The sequence below is a fragment of the Balaenoptera physalus genome (genome assembly GCF_965194825.1).
Source record: "Balaenoptera physalus genome assembly, chromosome: 16".
NCBI classification, from domain to species: Eukaryota; Metazoa; Chordata; class Mammalia; order Artiodactyla; family Balaenopteridae; genus Balaenoptera; species Balaenoptera physalus.
Genome location: NC_138898.1, coordinates 87997978 through 88024376, shown reverse-complemented (window position 1 = coordinate 88024376; position 26399 = coordinate 87997978). Strand labels below are relative to the sequence as shown.

Sequence of the window (26399 nt, the reverse complement as noted above, 5' to 3'; positions counted from 1 at the left end):
AAAGAAGTCCATGAGAAGTGTCTGTAAGCAAATGGGGAAAACAGCAGTAAAAAATAAGACACGAAAGGTTTAATTTGCTGCCATTTATATACTATATAAATTTTACATGCTGTATATTTACAGTGGGGCAAGTGCTTTTTTAATCTTTAAAAAAACAAAGATCAAACTTTAGACATCTCTGAACAACACAAACTGTATAAACCATACAGATTATTCAGATACAAACTGTATTAAATACAGCTTTCCCCACTCCAACTCCTGATGCAGGACCAGTGAATTATAAGTGTATCACAGTTTGATAGCATATCCATATTAAAAATAAAATCACAGTATGATTTTTGTCTGTAACTAGAAACTTTAAGGGACCAAGCTGACAAGTCAGACTCCAATATCATAGTCAAGACAAGAGACACTGTATAAAAAAGTGTTGTTACGTAACAAAAACATACTGTAGGCCTTACAAATAATGTTCGGATTATACATTCATAATGTAAATACGCATCATAACTGGTAAATTGATTGGAATAGTTCCACAAAGTTCAAAAACAGAACTTGTCTATAAAATACACCTTCAAATCTTGAATACAACTAAAATATGAAGCAAATTAGTTTCTAGTATCAGACATTACAGAAAACAGACTGCTCTCAAAAGTCGAGTTGAGAGCTTGTGAATCTTTAAATAAGTTTTTAAATTAAATATACACGCTGTCAGTTTGTACTTTTACTAATTCCATGGTTTCCCGGTTGGTCTTGCACCGGACGTCCAGCCTGGAGGAGCGTTACATGGAATACGAGTGATCAACCTGAGTCTGTGATTAAGCAGCATTTGAGATGTTCTAGTCCAGGGCGTTATTTTCAATGTGATTTATATACACAGTCTTATTTTACAATGGTCAGCAGTTGTAGAAAGTGTTCATTTGGAATAAGGGTAATTAAGAAAAGGTAAAAACTAAAAAAAAAAAGTCCTCCATGGTAAAATCTGTACAGTATTTACTAAAGAAGCACCACGCAGATTTGAACAAAGTTATTTTCTCTATTTATAATTTAAGCTGGGTTGGGGATGGCTTCTGTTGAACACGTTGAATCTGAAAGACAAGAGGCAGCGGGCGTTAGTTGGTCCAGAGGCAGGAAGTGGGAGCCCAGCGCCCCGTGAGCCCCCCGGGGTGGGGGGGGCTTCTCGTCTTCATTCACGCCCTCCCCTTAGCAGGCGCCCCCAGGTCTCCCCGCGGGCGGTGAAGGAGCCGGCGGTGGCGCGGAGGCCCGCGGGCAGGGCGCCCTCTGCTGGGCGCGGTCCCGCCAGCCCGGCCGCAACCCGGCGATTCCCTTGCTCTAGGTAGGAAGAGGCTAATTCCTTAACGCGGCTCAGGTCTTCCCATTGAGGACACGCTGTAAAGCGTGTTAAATCAACTGCAAGTTAATCTCCTGCCGACAGTTCACTTAAACCCCCCTTGCCGACTACCAGAAGTTACACGTTTGGACGAAATTCCCTCCGGAGAGCAACCCCGCAGGTGCAGGACGCCCAGGACACCAACCCCACCTCCCGGGGCCACTGAATACGAGGCCAGGAGGAAATGACACTCCAGGTTTTGATTTGCTGTAAAAAAGCACCCAAAACCCATTCCGATCAAACCAAGCCCGAGCCCTTTCAGTGCGCGGGGCGGGCGGCGGGCACGGGAAGGGCTCCCCTCTCTCGGCCCCTCAGGTGGGGCTGCGAGAGGACATGGCTTCTCCATCTTTCAAATGTTTATCAAATGACTTGATTCTGAAGCTTCTGACCCGCCCTCACTTTCTTACAACGAGGGAGGGAGGGAGCAGAGCGACTCTCTGACTTAAGGGGCCCAAATCCCACCCCCCCCAGGACTGACTCCCCACCTGCTACCCCCGAAGCCGAGGCCCAAAGCTCCCTCCTCAGGGCCCCTCAGCGGCTCTACAAACCAACAGGAAGAACATACCGAGACGAAAACAGCTTACCGTAACTAGTGAATTTTTTGTTTTGAGGCCACGTTTTCAATCACCTAGAAAGCAAAGGTTAGGAAACATTTTAATGATGGTTTTGCAAAAATTTTAGTGCCTACGCTGTGTGTGCGTTACGTGACTACACTCAGAAGCGGTCCTCAGAAGCTTAATGTCTGTTGCCTGAAATCAGTCCTACACAAGCTGTGTCTCCAAGTGCTTCACTGAAAACAAGAGTTGAGGTGACAACTGAGGGCCACGTCCCCTCGGGCATAGTCCACTCTGACCCCAGTAAACCCATCAGCGTTTCAACATTAGGTGAGAACAGATCTTAGGCCAAAGAAATCGAGAGCTTGATGGCGCCAGAGAACAGGAGTCTGGAAGAGAGGTCAGTGGTCAAGGCGCCAGGACAGACACACGCAGGCCAAGAGGTCTGGCCTCCACCAGCCGACAGCGATGCTTGGCCTGGGCCCGAGCAGGTGGCCCTTCCCGGGAGGTCAGGACGGGACGGGCGCCCGAGCCAGGGGCACACCAGTCATTGGGCGCCATCAGATCGAGGACAGGAAAGGGGCCACCCCCCTGCCTGCAGCCCCTGGAGACGCGCGTCTGGGCCACCACATGCCCACTACTGGGCTTTGCACGCCACCTACTGTCCCCCGAACCAGCTCTGTGGGTGCGCTGGCGGCCTCCAGCTGTGGTCCTCACCAGAGACCTGCAGCCGGAAGGGGAAGATTCTGGCAAAAACGTAGAATCCCCGCGGACCTGCGCAGAATGCACACGAACAGCCTGTCTCCACTTCGCCCCAGGCGCCAAGCAGACGTCAGCAGGGACTCATCCCCACCAAGTGCCTTCCCCGAATCGCTGAACCGTTCACGGGAAGCCAGGGCGGAAATGCAGAATTCCCCTCTCAACAAACACAGAGCAAACCCACCGGTAGCGTCCCTCTCCTGCCGCCCCTACGACTCCTCACCCAGTCCGCGCGCCCCAGCATGCCCCCGCCACTCGGCAACGCACCACCCCTTCTGCTCTCTGCTCCTCCCAAACGCCAGAGCGCTGTGCGGCCCTCTGTCCCTCCTGCACCACCCACCGTGGGACCGGGCCACTGCACGGGACAGGGCTGCCCCCGAACAAACGACACCTCACCCGGGTCCAGGACGCAGTCGAGAACCCCGTGGCCCCTGGGCATCTAGGACAGCGGGCAGGGTCGCGGGGGTGCGCCTCAGGGGTCCAGGGCGAGGCCAGCACACCTTTCCCCGTGGACGGGCGGACGGGCGGGCTGGGCTGGGCTCATTGCGGCTCTACAGACACCTCAATTTCACATGATTTTCATGTGAAATGAAACATTCTTCTTTTGACTCTTCCAACCATTTAAAAACGTCAAATTCTTCCTTACCGTCAGGCCGCGCAAAGGCGGTGGCCAGTCCAGCCCTGCCCTAGGCCCCCGGCCCCCTCAAATACGCTCAGCACTCCTTCCAGGGTCGAAGGTCATCGGAACAGATGAGGAAGCAAGGGGGGCTGCTTTCAGAGCAATCAGAGTAGAAAAGGCTGGGAAGGTACAAGGGAAGACAGAACTGTGCAAAGCAGACAAGAATCCCAGAGCCCAGAGGCCTGCAGTGACCCAGGGAACCCCGTCAGGAGCCCGAGCCCCACCAACCCAGGCCTGAAGCGTGACGTCCAGCGAGCCAGTCACCAAACTGAGTTCTAGGTTCTACTCCCAATGCCAAAGGCTTAAGGATTCTGGAGAGAAAGAATGTACCACAACAATATTTCTATCAAAAATTGCTTAAAAACAGAAGTTCTGGTCCACAATCAGACACTCAGAGCCATAAATTCCAGAGGTTCCCGGTTCCGCGTAACTCAGGTCTCCAGTAAGCGCCGAGGCGGCACGGCTAACCATCGAGACCGGCCACAGCAGCCTCGGGCCAGCCGTCGGACAGAGGACACAGGGCGGGGAGCTCAGAGGGGACTTACACCTTCTACGCCCTTTGAGGCTCCTTCCCTGTGTTAACCACCCTTTCCAAAGAAAAGAGTTTCTATATTCGCAGTTCCAAGTATGTCCTCTTACCCTGGCCACAGTCAGACGGATGACACCTGTCATCCCTGGTTTCCATCCAGAAATGTTTTGTTTTCTCACGGAAAGGTCCCACACCCTCCAGAGGCTGGCCGTTTGTGAGGGGGAAAGCGCTGTCCGCTCTCCGGAAATGGTCCACAGTCTCACAGCTGGCGGCCTTGGGCAAGTGTGGTTCTGAATCTCTAACCAAGTCCTCCGATTTCCTTGAGTGCCTCTTCTTCTTCTTCTTCTTCTTCTTGTGTCTGTGGAGCTCAGCATCAGAGTGCGCTACCGAAAGGTCTGAGTCCTGCTGATGCCTGCGGAAGAAAAAGCCAGAACTCAAACCACCGGAAAAGCAAACCACCCCAAGGAGAACTGGTCTTTGACTTTGATTTATACCCACTACTGTTGACACTCATTACGTGAACACAGGTAAACCCTTATCTAATGAAAAATGTGTTGTTTTCATTGTAATAATTTTTTAAGTCTGGGGTCATAAATTCACCAATTTCAACCTTTCCCCACTGATGCCCTTCAGCTTTGTTTGGGAGGGGAGCTATGGCCAAAACACCAGAGGAAGGATTTCATCAATTTTTCCTGAAACTAGTGGCTGAAGGAAAAAATATTTTTGCCAGGTGTCTCAGGCACATAGGAGGGAAGGTTGTTTGATTTCCTCTTCCTTCAAGTAACCACTATTTACCTGTGCCTTCTGGTAACCGTCTCCCAGGGTTTCGATGTTAAGAGGCACCCGTGTGTACAGCACACAACGCGCAGTAATTGTTTGTGCCCACCCCTCTCATCGTGGAGAAGTCATTTTCAAGAAAACTACTGACCAATTTAGCTTTTTAAAAATACAAAAACAAATGTCCCAATGAGATTTCAAACTGAGAAATGGAGACAGAAAACTAGACAGAGGCAAATGCAACAAATGATGTGTCTCAGCCCTTTAGGTCACAGGCACATTCAATAGGATGGCGGCCTCCCATTTCCTGCCACACGGCAGTCACTGAGGTTGAAGGAAGTATCAGCAGACGTGAAAATATAACTACATCTGTGAATAAACATATTAACAATCACTGTGAAGTCAAAGAATCCCAAGTTTTATCTACCACACACTGCACACTTGCTCCTAGAAGTTAAAAGGCACTAACTGAAAACGGCAAAATCATCTTAAAAGATGGTTTTCGGGCATTTCAAAATACCATGAGATATGATCCAGCTTAACACAGAGCTAAGTTTTAGGAATCTACAAAAACAGGGAAGTCCAAAACCCACAGAGATAAAAAATACAAATCAGAGTCACATACACAGGACACAGCCCTTCGCAGGTCACCAAGCACACACACCCTCACCTGGAATCTCGGTCTCGGTGTTTGTCTTTGGATTTCTTTTTCTTCTTTGATTTTTTGTGCTTCTTCACTTTAGGCTCCTCTAAAGGATCCTTTTGTAAGCTTCTCCAGGCTTTCTTTTCTACGTGACTGTCATCATTCCCTACACTACCGTACCTCCGTTTCCGTGACTTGACGTCCTTGTGTTCGTGAAACCGACCGGCGAGGTCACAGCTGCTGTCTTCAGCCCCCAGCGCAGCCTTTTCGTGGGCGTGCTTGTCAGCGGGGTGCGGAGGGGGCACGTGGGCCAGGCCCGCCCGGGGGCTGCTGAAGCGGTGCCGGTCCCTCTCTTTGGCCGCCGGCTCGTAGCCCTTCCGGCCTCTGCAGTGGTCCTGGTAGGGCCGGCCGCCATAGGGCCCGGCTCGGTCGTACTCTCGCTCGGCGTGGAAGGGCCTCCAGTCCCGCGGCTCGCGGGCCGGGTACGGGGCGCACCTGTCGTGGTGGTACCTGCACCGCCCCCAGCGCATCCTGTCCGGGTAGTGCTTCTCCCAGGCCCAGGCGTGCTCGCCCTCGCCATGGTGGTAGCGGCCCCACTCCTGGTCGGGGGCCCCCCTGCTCCGGGAGCGCCGGTGGCCGGACCTGGCCAGGGACCCGGGGCAGGGGGCGTGCGGGGCTGCGGAGCAGGGCTCGGGCCACTCGGACCGGGGCTGCTCCCGCCCGTGGCGGGGCCGCTTCCGGCGACGCTGGTCCTCGGTCCTGCTCCTGCTCGCCCGCGCGCGCTCGCCGCTGGACGACCGGTCTCGCCGGCTGCGGTAATGTCCTCGGTCCACCTTTCTGAGGCTGCTGCTTTTTTCCTGCACTGGACAAGCCACCTGGACCTTCTGCCCGGCCTTACCGTCTTCACCTCTCTCACCGTTACTTTGCTCGGGGACCCCCTCTGGACGGTTTTCTGCGATCCTGTCTAATTGCGGAGAGGGCACCCCATCTGCGGACACCCCTGTGCTTTGAGGGGGACCCTCCACATCCGTGCCTCTGTCCCGACTGCTGTGACCCAAGGGCTCAGGCTCACAGTCGCCCTCGGTACGTGACAAGGGACTCGGGCTCAGCCTCCCCGCTGCTTCTGCTGCCGCCGGGTCCTGGGGACGCTCTGGTAACATCCCTTTCACGTCCTGGGACGGTTTGCTCTGATCATTTGTTAAATTCCCAGGGTCACACGGTTTAGGAAGCTGATTGTCCCCAAGGGTATCCTTGTTGGTGTTACAAAAGGTGTTGATACTCGGCAAAGCCTCCTCGGGTTTTGCCAAAACGTTTTCAGAGACTTCTTCTTTGGTAGGTTTGATGCTGGGGTCCGAGGGCGACAAAACCTTCTTGAATTTGCTGCTAAGGCTCGTGACCAGCTCCAGGTTCTCACAGGAATCGGGAGCGGAGCTGCCAGCCTCCAGGTCAGCCTCAGGGTCCTGCGGAGGCCTCTCCTCTGTCCCAGTTGTACTGCAGCCCCACCGAAAGAAAGAAAGAAATCAGCCATTTACTTGTTTGCTTTCTGGCTTACAGGGACAAACACTTGAAATCGTTTGTTTACTAAATATTTTATGGCTTTACTACATCTGGTTTAAACCTAAAACTGGGCTTATCATTTTTGGAAACTTCAAATTTTCTCATTAAATAAAAATGTAAAAATTTGTATCAAGCCTACCCCATTTTTCAGCAATAGTAATTCTGCAATTCTAGGCGCCTTCTGTTTTCAGATATACTTCTAATTCTTAATAACTAAGTCTGGACCATCAAAAAAGTCAAATAACGATGGGGCTCTTACTTTTCCTTTGGATCCCTTTTCTCTGAATTTTCCTGGAGCCTCGGAGCTAGAGTAGCTACCTCCAGACAGAGCCAAGAGCTCCCTGAATTACCTACAGATTGTGAGGAATCACTGAGGCTTTAGAAACACTTTCTGTAGTAAAAGAACTCTGCCTTGCTTTTGATGGAGTCTCGAAGTTAATGAAAGCTGCCAGAAAGCAAGAAAAACCCTAAAGCGGGCCCGCTTTGCAGCGGGAAAATATCTGGGAGAGAGAAGACACGTGTGATCTCGAGCGTGGCAGTGACGTGTTCAAGGCCGCACGTGAGGTTAGGAAACGTGCGTAGCTGGGGACTGACTGCTTATACAATCACCTGTCTTAATTCTCACGCACGTTACATTTGAAGACAAACTAAGCCGGACAAGGATAGAGAAAGGAGGACAGCCATCCTGCCAGGGACTGAGTGTTCAAGTGCCCCCTCTTCACGGTCGACCGGGAGTGCGTGCGCTTTGCTCGTTTTTCTAAGTGAGCGTTCCTAACAGTGGTTCTTGGTGAGGGCACGCCCCCCGCAGGGCCCTTCTGAAACGGGGGGTGCATTTTTGGGTCAGCCCCACGATGGGGGAGCCTCACCAGCACCAGTGGGCGGGGGCGAGGCAGGCGGCCCCACAGAAGAGCCCATGTCCCAGCGTTCACGTGGGTGAAAACCCCGGCTCTATTACTGGCCGCTTCACAGACACCGCTAGGGTGTCGATCTCAGGTTGGTCAGAACTTGGCCACAAGTCGTCCACCAGGAGGACGTCACGGCGCTGACATGCGTGATGTGACCTGTGCGTGGCGCCAAGCTGCTGGCCCAGCCCGTGTCCTGCGGTGGCCCCGCCTCCCAGCTTGTTGGCATGGTGACACGCCACTGCCTTCTGACCCTTCCTTCTACTCCCGTTACATGACGCTGAGGTCAATGCACTGACTTCTTTTTTTCTTTTTAAGTGTGGAGACAGACCATCTTAACTAGGAATTTAATTCAGAATTCTAAAGGGAGCAAAACAAAGTCTTCGCTACTGGACAGTCGAGAAGCCCTGCGCCACCCCCTTCACACCTCCTCCGGCGCCTGTCACACGGAGGGCTGAGTGGGACGCTGCCGGCGGGAGGCTCCGCCGGGGGCTGAGGACGAGCCCCAGAGAGGAGGCCCTGCGGGAGGGGGGGGCGTCAGCTGGACTAACAGACCCTGTATGTGTTTACTTTACTTTCTTAAAAGGAACATGAACGAGTTCGACAGATCGTTATTCAAATCATTCCAGGGTCCAAAAGGTTCACCGAGACTTCCGCGAGCGGCCGCACCCACAGGCCCTGCTGTGGCTCCCCGGCCCGTGTCCCACGGCCTTGGGACAGTATCCTACCTTGTCTCATCTGTGGAGCCTTTCCCTTTGCTTCTGAGTTTGAAGGTCTCTAAGATTTTGTCTTCTGGGAGAGGTGGCAAAGGAGCAGGCATCAACTACAATAAAAAAACAGATATTTCAGCTCTGGGGGCCACCTGAAACCCAGCCACGTGACCCGCCGGACACGAGGGTGGAAGCAAAGCCCGCCCCTGCCCCACCCGGTGCAGGCTCACCTTCCCAGGGAGACCGTTTGCCTTAGAAAAGGGGTTTTCTGAGTGTACAGCAGGCTGGACTTGGCAGGTGGCAGCATCCGAGGGCAGGCCGTTTTCTTTCGGGTCACTGTCCGTACTGGTAGCACCATTTAGAGCCACGGGCTCTCGGAGTTCGTGCGGAGAGGCCCCGACATCTTCGGCCTCCGGAGCAGGGGCGCACGCACTCTCGGGGGGACCGAGACCGTTCTCCTTGCCGAGGCCCTTCGCCTCCTCATCGGACTCTTCGGACGACTCGGCGCCGTACGGGACCAGCACGCTGGAGCTCAGCTTGGACCTGCCGTTCATCATAGGCTCAGGGCAGGACTCCCTCAGGGTGATCTGCTTTGTTACCTTACTAGACGCGGGCATCATGGGGGCACTCGAGGTAGACTGTATTGCAGAAGAAGTGGTAATGGTAGAAGACGGGGCAGGCTTGTTAGGGCTCTCCAAAGAATTGCTGTGAAGGGTAGGCTGAGACTGACCTTGGCGCACAGGTAACTTGTTGTGAATACTGATCGTGATTTTCTGTTTCTTGGGATGTTCTGGAATAACTGAGGGCCTGTTAACTGACCAGTTCTGAACAGACGTTGAGGCGTTAACAGGGCCAGTCCTACTGACATTGGAATTCCCGTTAGGACTTGACATGGAGCTGCTCGGTGTTTCCTTCAAGGGTCCCGTCCCATTTAGATGAGGTGGGTTCTGGAAACAAGCAGACCACAGCCAGGTGAGAGCTCCAGAAACAGTCGCAGACTCAGAAACCTGAGGCCGTGGGCCTCTCCCACTTTGGTTATCTTTTTCTTTTGTGAATAACAAGTTTCACGCACCAAGAAAGCCCTCCCCCTCTCCTGTGGGCCTGCCCACCACAAACATTTCACAGGGCACAGTTTTCTGAGAATGAATTTCTGGTGAACAGGGACCACTCTTTTTGTCAGAGAACAACACCCAGACCAAATTCTTCCTGCTCCAATTTGACAGAAAGAAGCAGGTCCCTTTGGGCATGGAGTCACACAGGTTCTCCTTGCATGGTTTCCAGGGAGCCCACCGCAGTCCGGGCAGAAGGGAGTGCCAGCCACGGGGAACTCCCACGGGCCAAGGCAACAGGCACGTGGACAGACACGCTCACTAAGCCATCCCTGCCCCCATCATCTCCGACTCCTACTCGAGCAGTTATTTTGCTCCAGATCCCAACTTTTGCTGCTATAACCCAGAAGTTGCAAACTGGTAGTCATGGGTGAATTCTGACTCACAGATAAATTCGTTTGGTCTTCAAAATGTTTTCTTAAATATCTGAATTAGTTGCTATCCTAACACTGGAAGGCTTCATAGTTAAAAAAAAAAAAAAAAAGCAAAAACCAAAAAACCTCTTGAAAAAGCAACAGCAGTGGCCCCTCCACACAGGGCATGTGCTCTCCAGCTGGCCGTGTCCTGAGGCCTCACGCAGGCAGCGCCCAGTGCAGGACCTGCTGCCTTAGCTCCCTAAGCCACTCAATCTGTGAGTCCCTATCAAACTGAAGGCTGTTACGACACTATGGCACAGGTGACAGGATTATTCCAAGGTGTATACAGGCTATTCCAACAAGTCCAACATGTCCACAATCTCAACACCTACGTCAAGCAAAAGGCAGGCCTCCACTGAGGACTCGGGGCTTCACGCGAACCAGGCGTACCTTCCACTCCCCCCGAGAAGCCGTGAGGGAGCGTGACCAGGCCCAGCCGACGGCAGACAGAAAACGCCACATGCCTGAAAGGGCTACACGGACACGACTGAAGTGTTCTTTTTGTAAAGGCATCACTTTCCTGGAGGCCAGCATTAACCAAGAATCCCCAAATATTTAATCCATTAAGTGAATGGAAGTCCAAGGTGGGAGCTAAAATCTCTAGCGTTTAAACAGACTTACACCAGACTTTCTTCTTGATCATTGTGTTCATACTCAGAGATTTTCTGTATATTTGAAATATAATAAACAGCTTGAATAAACTTTTTGGCCAAGAAATTCAGTTGTAGATGAGGTCATGACAATTACTGCAATGTTAACTAGAGGGCTGGAAAGATGAACATAAAGATGACATTCTACCCGTGGAACGTTACCTTCATCATGTGAGAGGGAAGCTGTGGTCCGATAAACCCGGATGCTGCCTGTTTGTTGCTGACAACCCGCTGGCTGATCACCGGTCGGGGAGAGGACTGGCCAGGGCTGTGGGCGGAATGAGTAAGTTCACCTCCATTTTTCACATCGTGGGACCTGGGGACAGAGAGTGACAGTGCTCAAGGGACACTGGGACACATGGGACATCTCCCCCAAAGAGATGCATGTACACCCCACCCTCAGGTAACAGGTGACACGATGCGCAGAGCTCCACGCAGGGTCCCCGTCAGGTCCAGGCCAACGCCGGGTGCTCAGATCGGGAGATAACAGGGTCACTGGGCAAACGGTATTTTGAACTGTGGATTCCGAGGATGCCACTATCTGAAAGCTACTGTTCTTTAATTTTTTAATTTTTTGAAAGGTATTTTTCTTTTCTTTTTTATTTCTGTTTTTCTAATTATAAATACATACCATTGTAGAAAAATCTGTAATATCCTGAAAAGTTAGAAACCAACAAAAACACTGTGCCTCCCCTCACTGCTTCGAGGCGTCCACTATTCAGATTGAGTGGATTTTCCTCCAGGCTTTATTTAGCCTGTACTGGTTTCTTCAGTATCAGTGTGTAAAATTTCAAACTGCTTTTCCTCCATATACGGAGCACTCTCTCCTATCATTTTAAAAAGCTTTATAAAAATCACTTTTAACAGCTGCATTGTATTCCATCATATGGATTTGCTACAATTTATATGATCTTCTGCTATTGATGGAAATTTCATGATGTTCTTAATTTCCAGCTACTACAAACGAATACACTGGAGCACACATCAGATTGCTCCAAGGCCCTACATTCCCAGAAATGGAATTAGCGAGTCAGAATGTGCAGTAGCAGCAGGGGTGCTGGCGCTGGCCCAGGCCTGGCCCTGGGAGGTGGCTGGACGCCTTTGCTCAGTGGCTGAGAGGTGACCACACCCAGGTACTCAAGAGTCCCCTTCTCCAGGCCTCCGCTCACTGCCTCCCAGGCCCCCTGGACCACCCGGTTTGCCACCAGCAGCAGAAGCCCACCCTCTGAGACTACCGCCTTCCCTTTCTTCTGTATGTTTCTTTATTAACCTGCCGAAGAGCTGGGAGCTAAAGCAAACTCATGATCCACACTGAAAACCACCTTCCTTACTCTCCCCACCATCGAGATGCTGTTTAAACAAACAATATCGAATTTAAATATGTTGATGAGAGGAAGAGAGATGACATAACAGAAAAGATGAAAATTTGCTTTCCTGACAATACCTGATATAAAAGAGAACATAAGCTTGTTGACTGAGTACCGATCTAATATCACTGGTAGATACGATGGAGTCATTCATTTGGTACCAGAGGCCATTGCTAGCCTGCAAAACAGCCAATAAAAGAGATATTAGATACAATTAGGTAAATAGGGAACACCAATCCACAGACGTAAGAAAAATGGGCTTTCACATTTTAACTGTAAAAGCCCCACCTTTCCTCCCCAAAATGCCAGGGCTATCTTACAGTGTACTGTAAAAATAGTTATTAGCAAAATCCACAGAGCTTACTTTTATGTAGCAGAAGTAATGGCCAGCATGGCAATTAAAACCAGTGTGTACCAGTACTGCATACAAAACATAAATGATCGGTTCTCCATTTGGCTGAGACATATACGGTCGAATATCAAGATACTCAGGATATTTCACATCCTATACAGGAATGGAAAGAGGAAAAAGGAACATCATTTCTGAAGGTGCAGGTTATCCCATGTGCACAGGCACAGGAGACCCCAGAGCACTGCACCCTATGTTCTGGCAGAAACCCAACACACTGAACCTCATTTCAAAAGACAGAATTAACCTGGAGCACACCTGAACCTAAGTGTGTTTAATGCAATCCCACTGTATTCTTTATTTCCTTTAAACAAATAAGGATCCACGTTAAGTGAATCCTCCAAATCCATCAAAGGAGACAGTAACAATCACAACTCTGGATTTGAGAGTCCAGACTGTCTTATTTTTATTTTTAACAATTCAGGAACAGATTTCTTTTGCATGTTACTGGATTTCTGACCACTTTCAATCTTGAGAAAGTGGGAAGAAAATGGGAAAATTCAGTATACTACCAGTCAGAAAACAAATGAATAAACAAAATAAGCTCTGATGAAAGAATGGCAAGATCTGACTGGGAACCCTCTTTGGATTCAAATGACACAAGCCCACTCCCTGTAGCCACTCGTCACCTGCACTGACTATGAAGCCCAAATGAAGATAGTAATCATCAATTTATCTTCAGAAAGTCTAGCCAGCTAAAGGATATAGAAAAAAACACATACGCTCATAAACACACATACCAAACTACTAGCTCAATTCTTTGACATCTTTTTCTACTACCAAGTGCTGGAAGAACTTAGAAAATCAGATAATAGAACTGTTCAATTTAGTTGCTGACACTTAAGCCTTGAAAGGCTCAACATAAATGGTTATAAATAATATTATCTACATACCTTAGCAATTTTTCCACCAGTAAAATTTGCAAAACGTTTCAGAGAAAGTGTAAGAACATTAGAAGATCTGTGTATAGTGAACCTCTTTGAAGCTGGAACCATCTTTTTACACCTTGGAAAAAAACAGAAACAAATGTTTAAGAAGATCAATATGGGGTTTTTTAAATCTTTCCCTTGTTATTCCTCTGAAACATTCTAAATTAAGTTTCCAAAAGAAGGCTATGAGATGAGAAACACCACCCTTTTCAACCAACAGTGAAAATATTAAAATTTAAAGTACGGGGGAAACTACTTAATTAGCATGAAAGAAAAAGGACAGCTCTGAAATGTCAGGTATGATAGGTCACTGATATTTTTTAAATTAGATTAATATAAGTTTCTCTCATTTCAAAACAAACTGAAAAACTGGCTGGTATAATACTGTGAAAACTAAGCCCAGATACAAAAGGAAGAAAGTAAAGACTAGAAATGTCCATGAAGTTTAAAACAAAGGAGAAATCCCTATGGTCTTGGGAGGAAAGGGAGCCTTCTCCCCCCACAAAATGAACCCAGGCACACCTCATGTTATTACCCTTTGTAGATATTCCAATTTTCACAAATTGAAGGTCTGTGGCAACCCTGCATGGAGCAAGTCTACCGGCACCGTTTTTCCAACAGCATTTGCTTACTTCGTGTCTCTGTGTCACATTTCGGTAATTCTCGCAATATTTCAAGCTTTTTCATTATTATTATATTTGTTATGGTGACCTGTGATCAGTGATCTTTGATGTTACTATTCTAGTTATTTTGGTATTTTTTAACAGTAAGTATTTTTAAATGAAGGTCTGTACATTGTTTTTTAGACATAATGTTATTGCACACAGACTACAGTATAGCGTAGACATAACTTTTCTGTGCACTGGGAAACGAAAAAATTCATGTGATTCACTTTATTGTAAGATTTGCTTTATTGTGGTGGTCTGGAACCAAACCCGCGCTATCCCTGAGGCCGGCCCATATTCAATAACGACGCTTACCTGTATTACCCGACTTAAAATGAAAACCTACTTAAAACATATGAAACAGGGCTTTCTTAAAATAGGCTCTCTTGGGACTTCCCTGGTGGTCCAGTGGTAAAGAATCCACCTTACAATGCAGAGGACGCAGGTTCGATCCCTGGCCAGGGAACTAAGATCCCACATGCCGCGGGGCAACTAAGCCCGTGCGCCACAACTACTGAGCTTGCATGCCTCAACTAGAGAGCCCGTGTGCCGCAAACTACAGAGTCCATACACTCTGGAACTTGCACGCCACAATTACGGAGCCCAAGTGCCCTGGAGCCTGTGTGCCACAGCTAGAGAAAACCCACACGCCACAACTTAGAGAGAAGCCTATGCGCCGCAACGAAAGATCCTGCATGCCGCAACTGAGACCCAACAAAACCAAAAATAAATAAATAAATAATGAATAAATCTTGAAAGAAAGAAGAAAGAAGGAAAGAAAGAAAGGAAGGAAGGAAAGAAAGGAAGGAAGGAAGGAAGGAAGAAAGGAAGGAAGGAAGGTAGGAAGGAAGAAAGGAAGAAAGGAAGAAAGGAAGAAATACACTGCCCCCTTTAAAAAATAAATAGGCTCTCTCGACTCGATGGGGAAACATTAAAGAATAACTTAAATTCGAGGTTTCTAGCAGATACTGCCCCAAATCCTGGGAAAGAGCCAGCAGTTAAGAGAGATCCTGAACTGCTCTGGGAGGAAGTGACTCCCCATCCACCCCAACCCTCTCACACAGGAGAGTCCATGTAAATGCTGCTCGACACACACGCCACACGCCACCGCAGCCAAGCTTCACACGCGGCAGCACTAGCCTGTGGTGAGTGGAGGACCTTACCTCTCCATGCCCACCCACCTCCCCAGGAGCGAGGCTCCGTCTCCCATTCCTCAGTGCACTTCTCTGAAGAGTGTAAACACAGACACAGCGTGCCCTGGCCCTTGGGGAAGAGAGACCCCGGGTCTTCCCAGCCGGTAACGGGAATCTAGCCCTGGGCTACGCAGACACACCGAACCCCTCCAAACCAAGCCTCCCCGCCCCCCATGCGGCCTCCAGCATCACCCGTCATACTTGCTGCACTTGTACGAGTTTTCTCCATCAAGCTGCTCCGGCTTCACAAACTGCTCCAACGCCTTGTTGACGCTCTGAGCAGCCTGGGGACAGAGCAGCACCAACACCACATTACCATTCCCTGCCGCTTGTTAGGAAAAAGAAAAAAGACGACTCGAAAGTATAAAAGCACATGTGAATTTTTATGTAAAAAGAAAATCTTCTTTCATTATGACGTTCAGTTTTATATTAATACATGTACACACCAAGCTAATTCCCCTCCCATTAAAAAAAAGAGCAGATTAAAGTCAACAAAAATATGTGAAGAGGTTGCTTGCTGCAGCATTATTTAAAATAGTATAAAACTGGAAACAAATGAAGTATCTACCAGCAAGGAATCAGGCATGTAAATCGGCTGAAGCACAACACACAGAAAGCCCAAGCAAAATGCAATGAAGATAGGAAGTGGCCAAACAGACTGAAGGTATAAACCCATTTTTATAAACAGTAAACAAATACTCTGGAAGCAGTTTATATCAAATCGTTAACAAGAGTACATTCTGAGGGACAGGATCTCACACGTCTCTGCAATGTTTCTCATTTTTATCATTAGTATTACACTTGTAATCAGAAAAACAAAAGCTTAAGACAACCAAAAATAGGAGTTTAGAAAATGCAAGAAGCAAAACAGGATCTAAAGAATAACAACCACCTAAATTTGGCTAATAGAGAAATCAGAATCTGGTTTTATTAAGATTAAGTGAAAAGTCAAAGGGTAATAAAATTATTAAACGTTTTAAGCTTTTTATGATGCCTAATACAAAGCTTAAATAATCTCCTCTAAATAAAGTCCTAGCATATTAAATTTTTCAATTTATATTCTCTAACATGTGTAGTCTAAATTATAAGTGAACTATAAATACATAAAGTATGACTGACTTTTTTTAACTTCACCACCACAACAACTATCAAACTTACCTTTATCTCCAATGTTATATCGAGATATGGATCAAAAGTATCTGACACACCTTTGCAATTTAAACATTTGACTGAAATAAAAAGAAAATGCAAAGGATAAGCCAAGTATAATCAGTATGGCAATACCAACTACTGAAATGACAGAACATATAAATACTATCACAAAATAAAAAACACACAGTACTTTTTTCTTCTGTCACATCGGGCAAACAATTTTACTACTACACAGTGAGAGGCACTAATGTGATGCACGTTCACCGCTGGCTGGAGTGTAAACTGGCATAACCTCTTGGCAGAGTGACACAGCAGAGTCAAAGTTTAAAATAAACACACCCTTTGATAAGGAGATTCTAACAAATTATCCTGTGTATATACACTTTTACATGGACATAAAGGCATGTGTATACAAGGATGTTCAATGAAGCACTGATGGTAACAAAAACAACAAAAATTAGAAACAATCTAAAAATTCCCTGATAGGGAACTAAAATAAATGGAATACTACTGCAACTGTGAAAGACTCCGTTAGACCTATATGTGCTGAAATGTGAAAAGGTTTCCAATGTGAAAAGCAGCCAGTCTGCTCATGCACAGGAAACTACTGGAAGGATAACCACAAACTGAGACAGGGGCTGCCTTTGAGGATGGGGGATGGGAGTCTGGGCTGGAAAGGAGATACATTTTCCATTAGTAACCCTTTCCTATCCTTTGCATTTGTTAAGCCACATACTGTGTCACACTTATCAACCTTTAAACAGAAGTTTACCTCTAGATCTTAGGTATCCTCCAAATATCTGACAAACGAGTGTGGTAGCCTGGGTGTGTCTGTCTAATCTGAAAAAGTCAAACAGTAAAATGAGAGAAGAGTTCTACAAAAATGACAGAGGCTATAACCAGATTTTAAAAGCAGGTACATCTATAAAAGAACAAGAATTCAAACAGCAGAGCTGCACAGTATGCGTGACAGCCAGAGAATCGCCGTGCCTCATGAGAACACAGTGAGGGTTTGGGGTGAGGCAGGAATCTGGCCCTGAAGCAGGACTGTGACACCGCGTGAGGACTCGCCGGCGAGGGCAGGGAACACAGAGCGTTCTCCCCTGTTCTGCAGCCTACTGTCATCCAGACAGGGACAGCCTGGCCAAGGCAGTGCTGGTGGCAGTGGGAAGGCAATGGGAGACTTGCTGGGTGTGTTGAGGCAATAGCAAGTGGGTTAGGACTTGTTATCTAATTGTTTCTCCAATCTTCCTCTTGAGCCCACATTTAGATTTTAAAGAAGAAACTGCAGAAACTGGTAACTGACCAGAGTGAGAAAGACGCAGGGAACAAATACAGATTTCAAAGTCTAGAGATCAACTCAGAAAACGCTGGCACAAGAAAGGAGACGTGGTTAGTTTTGAGCTGCAGAGGGGTGATGATACTCAGAAACTAAATAACGTCAAGACCAACATTCATGTCCTGACGTCTGCAATTAAATCCAAATCATTATAGTAAGCATACCTTTTACAATTTCAACCATTTGAAAATAATGCCAATCACTTGAGGAAGAGGCAGCGCAAAGTCAAAAGCTGAGGCCGAAAGAGAGCTCTGCACACCCATCGTAAAAGGCTAGACTGAGTTCTGGTGAGCCAGCGAGGTGGGCAGGGGGTGGGAATGGGGGTTGACCGATGCTGTGTTGTACTCACTTGTTGCTGCCATTCAAGCATGCTTTTTGCATAGCATCAACAGTGTACTGCAGGAATTCATGGGCATCTTCTTGGCTTCCAAAGCGGAAGTGCCTAGCTATGCCTATAAAGTTCGAGTAAAGACAAAGCTTTATCATCACATGACATGCCGGGCTGTACTCCCCCCAGAGTTACATCTTATGTCAATAGGTTGGTTAGAAAATACCCGATAATTATTTTATGAGGAAACAGCATTAATAAGCTCCCCTGAGAACAGCTAGGACAGGCCCTTTAGACCATTAAAAGTCCACATGGGCTAGAGTTTCCGAGAGCCCAGAGACTCTATGTCTTCAGCAATAAAATGATACCTGAATAAATTCAACTTTGGCTGTACTGTTTCAAAAATTTGTCCCAAATGTTATGTCAGTGCACACATCTTAAATCTGGCCCTAGATCTTCCTGAGAGAATCCATGTAAAACATAGACACGTGAACCTATCTAAATTCTATCCCAATAACCTAGAGAACATACTATATTCTCCACTGAGTATCATCTTGGTCCTATTTCTAATTGACTAAACAGCCGCAAGACAAAATTACATAATAATGAAAAACAACACAAAAGTATAAACAATATACATAGAATTTTAATGTGTATGAATATATATAAATATATATTAACTTGAATCATATGAAATTGCCAATATTCTACCAGTTCTGACCTACAAAAATGACAATTTCATTATTCAACCATATATGTTTGGAGTTGGCGGGGTGGTGTATGTTCATGGATGTATGTATATACACACAATGACATTCTCTTAAAGACTAAGTTTAAAAATATTAGACATGCCTGCCGTATGTGTATGTGTATATGTGTGTGTGTGTGTGTGTGTGTGTGTGTGTGTGTGTGTGTGATCTATACATGTAATTAAACAAACAAAATCACCCCTGGCTAAAATTCTGCCAGGATCCTACAATGTTTAAAAAATTTTTGCATTGTCTACTCTGGCCTGTTAATAGTACCAAGGGCCAATATAACATCTCTTTATCTTCAGCAGCTTTTTAGGCAAAAAGATTATAAATTGTCACTGTGTAATTATCCACCCGTATAATTACCCAGCTAGATACCAGATTAAGAGTTAGGTTTTTGTTTTATTTGCAAGCATTTTTTATTCCAACTCAGTTAATTAAGATGATGTAAAAGCTTATTACAAAAAACATACAGAAAGTGCATAAAAATATTTCATGTGACCTATCAGAATCATTACAATTCAAGAGGAAATTTTAAAGTCATTTAAAAATTGTATAGAAAAAGTGAAATTTATCCACAAATTTGCTAAGTTATGAGTATAAAATTTTCTTTAAAAGTATAATTTTATTTTGGTAATTCCCATCACTATGTATAGTATAATACTCATTCACTGAATTAAAACTAATTGAAAACTAAAGAAACCTGCAGGACAATATTAGAGTTAGTATTAGCATAGAAATCCAAATATCTGAGAAAAACACTGTAAAACTTATCAATGATTTTATTAATAAATTGAGTTTTTAAAAATTTTTAATGTGTTTATATATTAAACTGAATACCACCTTCTTTACTATATTGTCATCTTTCACTTTAGGTTTCAAAATGTGTTTATATAGTAAACAGTTTACTAAAAACCTGTTATTCATTAAAGACATATACAACAAACTGTTTGTTGTAATACAAAAGGAGCTCATCATTTACCAGTTAGACCATTAAGACCAATTAGCTAACAAATACTAATATAAACTACTATAGAGGATACTTACGCCGCATCTCATTAATGACAAACATCGGTTTAATAACATCCCCAGGATTACTGAGTGCCTGGGTAATATGTGCTTGCATTGTACACATCATACAAAATCCTTCTGCATGACCTGAAAGATAACAGATGATAATCCTCCAAATTAGCAAAATATGACTCTATATATATATCAAGGGGTATTATAAATAATGGGCACACTCCTGAAATAAGAATAACAGTTACAGGACTTCCCTGGTGGCGCAGTGGTTAAGACTCCACACTCCCAATGCAGGGGGCCTGGGTTTGATCCCTGGTCAGGGAACTAGATCCCACCTGCATGCTGCAACTAACAGTTTGCATGCCACAACTAAGGAGCCCGCAGGCCACAACTAAGGAGCTCTCGATCTTCAACTAAAGAGCCTTCAAGCTGCAACTAAGGAGCTGGCAAGCCGTAACTAAGACCCAGCGCAACCAAATAAATATTAAAAAAGAAAAAGAATAACAGTTACTATGTGTCATGTATTGAGCTATATACTTTTATTCATTTTCATTTAATTCTCCAGCAAACCTAAGTGATAAGTATATACTGGCTCTACTTTACAAGAAAGGAAACTGAGGCTCAGAGAGTTAAAAATTTGCCCAAAGTCAAATAGTTATTAAGGGGCAGACACATAACTGGACTCAAATCATACCCTTCTAATTTCAAAGCCTGTGCTCTTAACTATTGTCTATACTGAAGAAATAAGAATTTTTTTTCTTACACTACCATTTGTCTCAAACAGTAAAGGAATGTCTCCTGTACAAGGGGTTCAAAATCTCTCTGTAAGTATTCTGACTTTCTTGGCCGCATACAGTGGTCTCTGTTGCATTTTTTTTTTAAACAACTTTTAAAAAAAATGAAAACCACTCTTAGCTCATGACTAAATGATGCTCCTGGCATCTTGTGGGTAGAGCCCACAAATGCTGCTCAACATCCTACAATAAACACAGGACAGCCCCTACGATAAAGAATTACCTGGTCCTAAATGTCAATTACACTGAAGTCAAGAAACTGCCTAAAACTAAAGGCTGCTCAGACCTGCCTAACACAGCTTTAAAAGCCTCAAAAGGTCCAGACTATTTCCTTTTTAAAAAATTTATTTATTTATTTTATTTTTACTTATTTTTGGCTACGTCAGGTGTTTGTTGCTGCACGCAGGCTTTCACTAGTTGCGGCGAGTGGGGGCTACTCTTCGTTGCAGTGCACGGGCTTCTCATTGTGGTGGCTTCTCTTGTTGCAGAGCACGGGCTCTAGATGTATGGGTTTCAGTAGTTGTGGCCCTCAGGCTCTAGAGCACTGGCTCAGTAGTTGTGGCGCATGGGCTTAGTTGCTCCGCGGCATGTGGAATCTTCCCAGACCAGGGCTTGAACCCGTGTCCCCTGCATTGGCAGGCAGATTCTTAACCACTGCGCCACCAGGGAAGCCCTCCTTTTTAAAAAAAAAAAAAATTTATTTATTCATTTATTTATTTGGCTGCGTTGAGACTTCGTTACTGCGCGTGGGCTTTCTCCAGTTGCGGCGAGTGAGGACTGCTCTTTTTTGCAGTGCACGGGCTTCTCATTGCGGTGGCTTCTCTTGTTGCAGAGCACAAGCTCTAGGCACGTGGGCTTCAGTAGTTGCAGCATGTGGGCTCAGTAGTTGTGGCTCACGGGCTCTAGAGCACAGGCCCACTAGTTGTGGCGCACAGGCTTAGTTAGTTGTTCCGTGGAGTGTGGGATCTTCCTGGACCAGGGCTCAAACCCATGTCCCTTGCATTGGCAGGTGGATTCTTAACCACTGCACCACCAGGGAAGTCCTAGACTATTTCCCATTAACATAACTGTGTCCCAGAATAAAGCTCAAAAATATTTATAGGAATAAAAAGAAAATCCAGCACCCAACAGCATAAAATTCTAATTGAAGAGTACAGCTGAGTTATATACTCAAAGATGAGGCATGGAAAGATCAGAAATGACCACTAACAAGGAGCAAATAAACAGAAACAGACCTGAAAATAACACAGATATAAGACTCAAAAATAAGGACATTAAAAAAGACATTATATATATATAATTTCTATGCTCGAGGTAGAAAAAAGAGCATGTTAAGGAGAGACATGGAAATAGAGCCAAATCTACTTTACAGAGGAAAAGTAGAATCTCTGAGATGAAAAACACACCAGGTGAAATTAATAACAGGTTAGAAACAAAAGAAGAAAAGATTAATGAACTTGAAGACTTAGCAACAGAAGTTATCTGTAATGAAACACACACACACAAACCTCAAAAAAAAAAAAAAACCTCTCAAAATAACAACAACAACAAAAAAGCATATCAGTGACCTGTGGGACGACTTCAAGTTGTCCCTAATGTACATGTAATTGGAGTTGGAATGTGAAGAGACAGAACAAAGAAATAATGATTGTATACAAAGGGATAGCACAAGGAAGTTTTTTTAGAGTGACGAAACAGTTGTGTATTCTGACTGAGGTGGTGGTTTACGTGAACCTATACCTGTATTAAAATTCGTAAAACTGACCCCCCCAATATTAATAGGACTGTACACTAAAGAAATTAACTTTATGTTAATTATAATAGGTTTTTTAAATGACTGAAAGGTATACAAATCTGAAACAGTAAATTTACAGATCTAACAACCTCAACAAACCCCAAACATAAGACTACAAAAAACAGTGATAAAAAGAAAAATTTTAAAGCAGTTAGAAATAAAACATTATGTATACAGGAACAAAGGTAAAACTGACAACAGACTTCTTGTCAGAAACAATGCAAGACAGAAGACAGTGGAGTAACATCTGTCAAGTATTAAAAGAAAAATGTCAACAGAGAATTCCATACCCCATGAAAACATCTTTCAAAACCAAAGATGAGACCTTCCACTTCTCAGAAGATAGATTAGCGGTACTTTTCCCTACTCCTCCCACTAAGTACAACAAAATCCTGGACATTGTATGTGAAGCAAACATAAGAAAGCTGTGAAAGGTAGAGAGAAAAAGACAAGCTAGCAATTTCAGAACCCAAGGAATGACATGGCAGTGAGTTCCCTGGGATTTCTTTGTGCTTCATATATTCCAGACTTGGAGCTGAAGAAGCCACCGACCTGGAAACACCAACAAATGGAGGGAACAAAGCCACAGTGAAAGCCTGCTATCTCTAGCCAAAGGACCAGGAAAGGGGCAGCCTAGCAAGGCAGAAAACTTACAAAAACTGCTTTACCCTAGTCAAACACACAGAAAAACTGTGGTGCCACACCTACCCATGGCCAAGTGAGGAGCCTAATCTTCCACTTACCAGGCTTTAATGAAGCATCCCAACCTACCCACTGGGGTAGTGTTAGAAAAGGTAAATTAGGAATGGGAACTTTCATCCATGCTGAGTGATAACAAACCACACCCCCATCCCACAATGTCAGTGAAGATCAAATGAAGAGCCTGGACTTCCACCCACAAACCCAGTAATAAAGAAGCATCCCTCCATATTATGCTAAGTTAAATAAATCAAACAGAGAAAGACAAATGCTGTATGATAACACTTACACATGAAATCTAAAAAATACAACAAAGTAGTGAATATAACAAAAGAGTAACAGATTCACAGATGCAGAGAACAAATTGGTGGTTATCAGTGGGGATAGAGAAGGGGGAGGGGAATGATAGGAGTAGGGGATTAAGAAGTACAAACTATTATGTATAAAATAAGCTACAAGGATATAGTATACAACACAGGGAATATAGCCAGTATTTTATAATAATCATAAATGGAGCATAACCTTTAAAAACTGTGAATCGCTATACTGTACACTTGTAACATATCATATTGTAAATCAATTATACCTCGAGAGAGAGAGTGAGAGAAAGAAAGAAAGGAAGAAAAAGAGAGAGAAAAGAAAGAAAGAATCAACCCTTGAACTCCCCAGTGGGTAGTGTCAGAATCAGGACTTTCACTATCACCCAGTGGTAAAAAGCCACTGCTGTGTCAGTGGACATCATGTGGGGAGCAGAAACTCCTACCCTTGCCCAGGAAGAACATGGAGCCCCAAACCCCACCTTGGGTGTCAACAGACTGAGTGGGGAACGTGGACTTCTATCTCCACCTAATATTTCTTCCTTTGCCAGAATGGTGTCAGAGAAAGCCAGCTAAAACACATATTAGGTAAGATCCAATACCTCATAACGTAACACAAAAATGTCCAGGTTTCAACTGAACATCACGCATCATACTAAGAACCAAGAATTTCTCACTCAGTGAAAAAAGACAATGAATGAATAGATGCCAACACTAAGATAGTAGATATGTTAGAATTATTTAACAGAAGTTTTAAAGCAGCCATGATAAAAATGCCTCAACAGGTAGTTATGAACATACTAGAAACAAATAAAACAATATAGAAAAACTCAACAAATAGAAGATATAAAGAACCAAATGGAAATTTTAGAAATGAAAAACACAATAACTGAAATAAGCAGCTCAGTGGATGAGCTAAGTAGAAGAATGGAACTGACAGAGGAAAGAATCAGTAAACATGAACAAAGAACAACAGAAATTACCTACTCTGAACAATACAGAAAGAACAGACTGGGAAAGAAAAATGAACAGAGCCTCAGGGACCTTCAGGACGTTAACAAAATATCTAAACACATGTTATCAGAATCCCAGAAGGAGAGGAGAGAGAAGGCTCGGTCGAAAGTATTATAAGAAATGAAGGCTGAAATTTTCCCAAATTTGGCAAAAGATATCATTCTATAGATTCAAGAAGCACAGCAAACACTAAACAGGAAAAAGAACAAAGATATTTATGCCAAGACACATCATAATTAAACTTATGAAAACTAAAGACATCGAAAAAATCTTGCAAGTAGTGAAAAAAAACAGCACCTTACCTATAAGAGAAAAAACTATTTGAATGGCAATGGATTTCACATCAAAAACTATGGAGGACAAAGGAAGTAGCAGAATAATTTTCAACTGCTGAAAGAAAAGGACTGTCAACCCGGAATCCTATACCCAGTGAAAATGTCCTTCAGGAATCAAGGTGAAATTAAGACATTCTCAGATGAAGCAAAACAAGGAGAATTTGTTGCCAGTAGACTTACCCTAAAAGAATGACTTAAGGAAGTTCTCTAAACAAAAAGGAAATAATTTTTTTAAAAAAGGAACCCTGGAACATCAAAAAGGAAGAAAAAAACATGGTAATCAAAAATACAGACAAATACAATAGGCTTTCCTTCTCTTTGAGTTTTTTAAATTATGTGATAGTTGAAATAAAAATTATAACACTGTCTGATGTGGTTCCAAATGTATGTGAGGAAATATTTAATTACATGATAACTAGGGAAGAATACAGGAGATAGAAGGTAAAGTTTCTACACTTCCCTTGAATTGGTAAAATGACAACATCAGTAGACTGTGAAAAGTTATGTATAAATAATGCAAACCTAGAGCAACCTCTAAAAACACTGTATAAAGAGATACACTCAAAAACATAAAAAAACAAATTTTTAAATATTCAAATAACCCACAGGAAGGCAGAGATAAGAAAACAGAAATGAAAAACAGAACAGAAAACAAAAACAAAATGGCAAACTTAAGTCCTAATATATCAACAACCACCTTAAATATCAATAAACATTACACCAATTAAAAGACTTAAATTAACAAAGCAGATTTTAAAACATGATTCAACTATATGCTGCCTATAAGAAACTCACTTCAAATGTAATGATACAAGCAGGCTGAAAGGAAAATGATGGAAAAACATGTCATGCAAACATTAACCCAAAGAAAGTAGAAATGGTTATATTAATAGCAGATAAAGTAGACTTCAGAGCAAAGAAAACTATCAGAGAAAGGGAGATTATATAAAGGATCAGTCCATCAAAAAGACAAAGCAATCTCAAATGTGTTTGTACCAAACAACAAAGCTGCAAAATACATGAATTGAACTCTGATAGGACTGAAAACGGACATACAGAAATCCACAATTAGAGCTGGAAACCTCAACATCCTTCTGTCAACAATTGATTGAACAATTAAACAGAAAATCAGCAAGGACACTGAAGAAGTCAACAACACCAACAGCCAATGAGATCTGATCAACATTTATAGAACACTCCACCCAACAACACATTTGTTTCAAGAGCTCACAGCACATATACCAAGATAGACTATATCCTGGGCCACAAACAAACCTCAAAAAATAAGACAACTGAAATCATAATAAGTGTGTTCTCTGACCACAATGGAAAATACTAGAAATCAGTGAGAGAGAGATAACAAGAAAGTCTATAAATACCTGGAAACTAAGTAACACACTTCTAAATAACCCATGGTTCAAAGGGTAAGTCTCAAGGGAAACTAAAAAATATATTGAACTGAATGAAAATAAAAAGACAACATATCAAAAGCTTGGAGACACAGGGACTTCCCTGGGGGCGCAGCGGTTAAGACTCCGCCTGCCAATGCAGGGGACATGGGTTTGAGCCCTGGTCCGGGAAGATCCCACATGCTGCGGAGCAACTAAGCCTGTGCG

General features: G+C 44.5%; 1 protein-coding gene across 2 annotated transcripts in view; it reads right to left on the bottom strand.

The window, feature by feature from the left end:
• Positions 1–68: 68 nt before the first annotated feature.
• Positions 69–26399, bottom strand: part of USP42 (ubiquitin specific peptidase 42) — a 45119-nt gene continuing 18788 nt past the window's right edge. The window contains exons 4-18 of one of the 2 annotated variants that reach the window (XM_082429953.1): positions 19854–19964; positions 18076–18178; positions 17160–17227; positions 16394–16464; positions 15437–15519; positions 13342–13453; positions 12404–12544; positions 12117–12217; positions 10835–10988; positions 8728–9444; positions 8516–8610; positions 5356–6819; positions 4019–4320; positions 1972–2015; positions 69–1085 (exon numbers count right to left, since the gene is read on the bottom strand). In XM_082429953.1, the coding sequence (XP_082286079.1) occupies positions 2008–2015; positions 4019–4320; positions 5356–6819; positions 8516–8610; positions 8728–9444; positions 10835–10988; positions 12117–12217; positions 12404–12544; positions 13342–13453; positions 15437–15519; positions 16394–16464; positions 17160–17227; positions 18076–18178; positions 19854–19964 (3530 nt within the window). In that variant the 3' untranslated portion in view covers positions 69–1085; positions 1972–2007. The remainder of the gene's footprint in view (positions 1086–1971; positions 2016–4018; positions 4321–5355; positions 6820–8515; positions 8611–8727; positions 9445–10834; positions 10989–12116; positions 12218–12403; positions 12545–13341; positions 13454–15436; positions 15520–16393; positions 16465–17159; positions 17228–18075; positions 18179–19853; positions 19965–26399) is intronic. The other variant, XM_082429952.1, reaches the window with a different exon arrangement.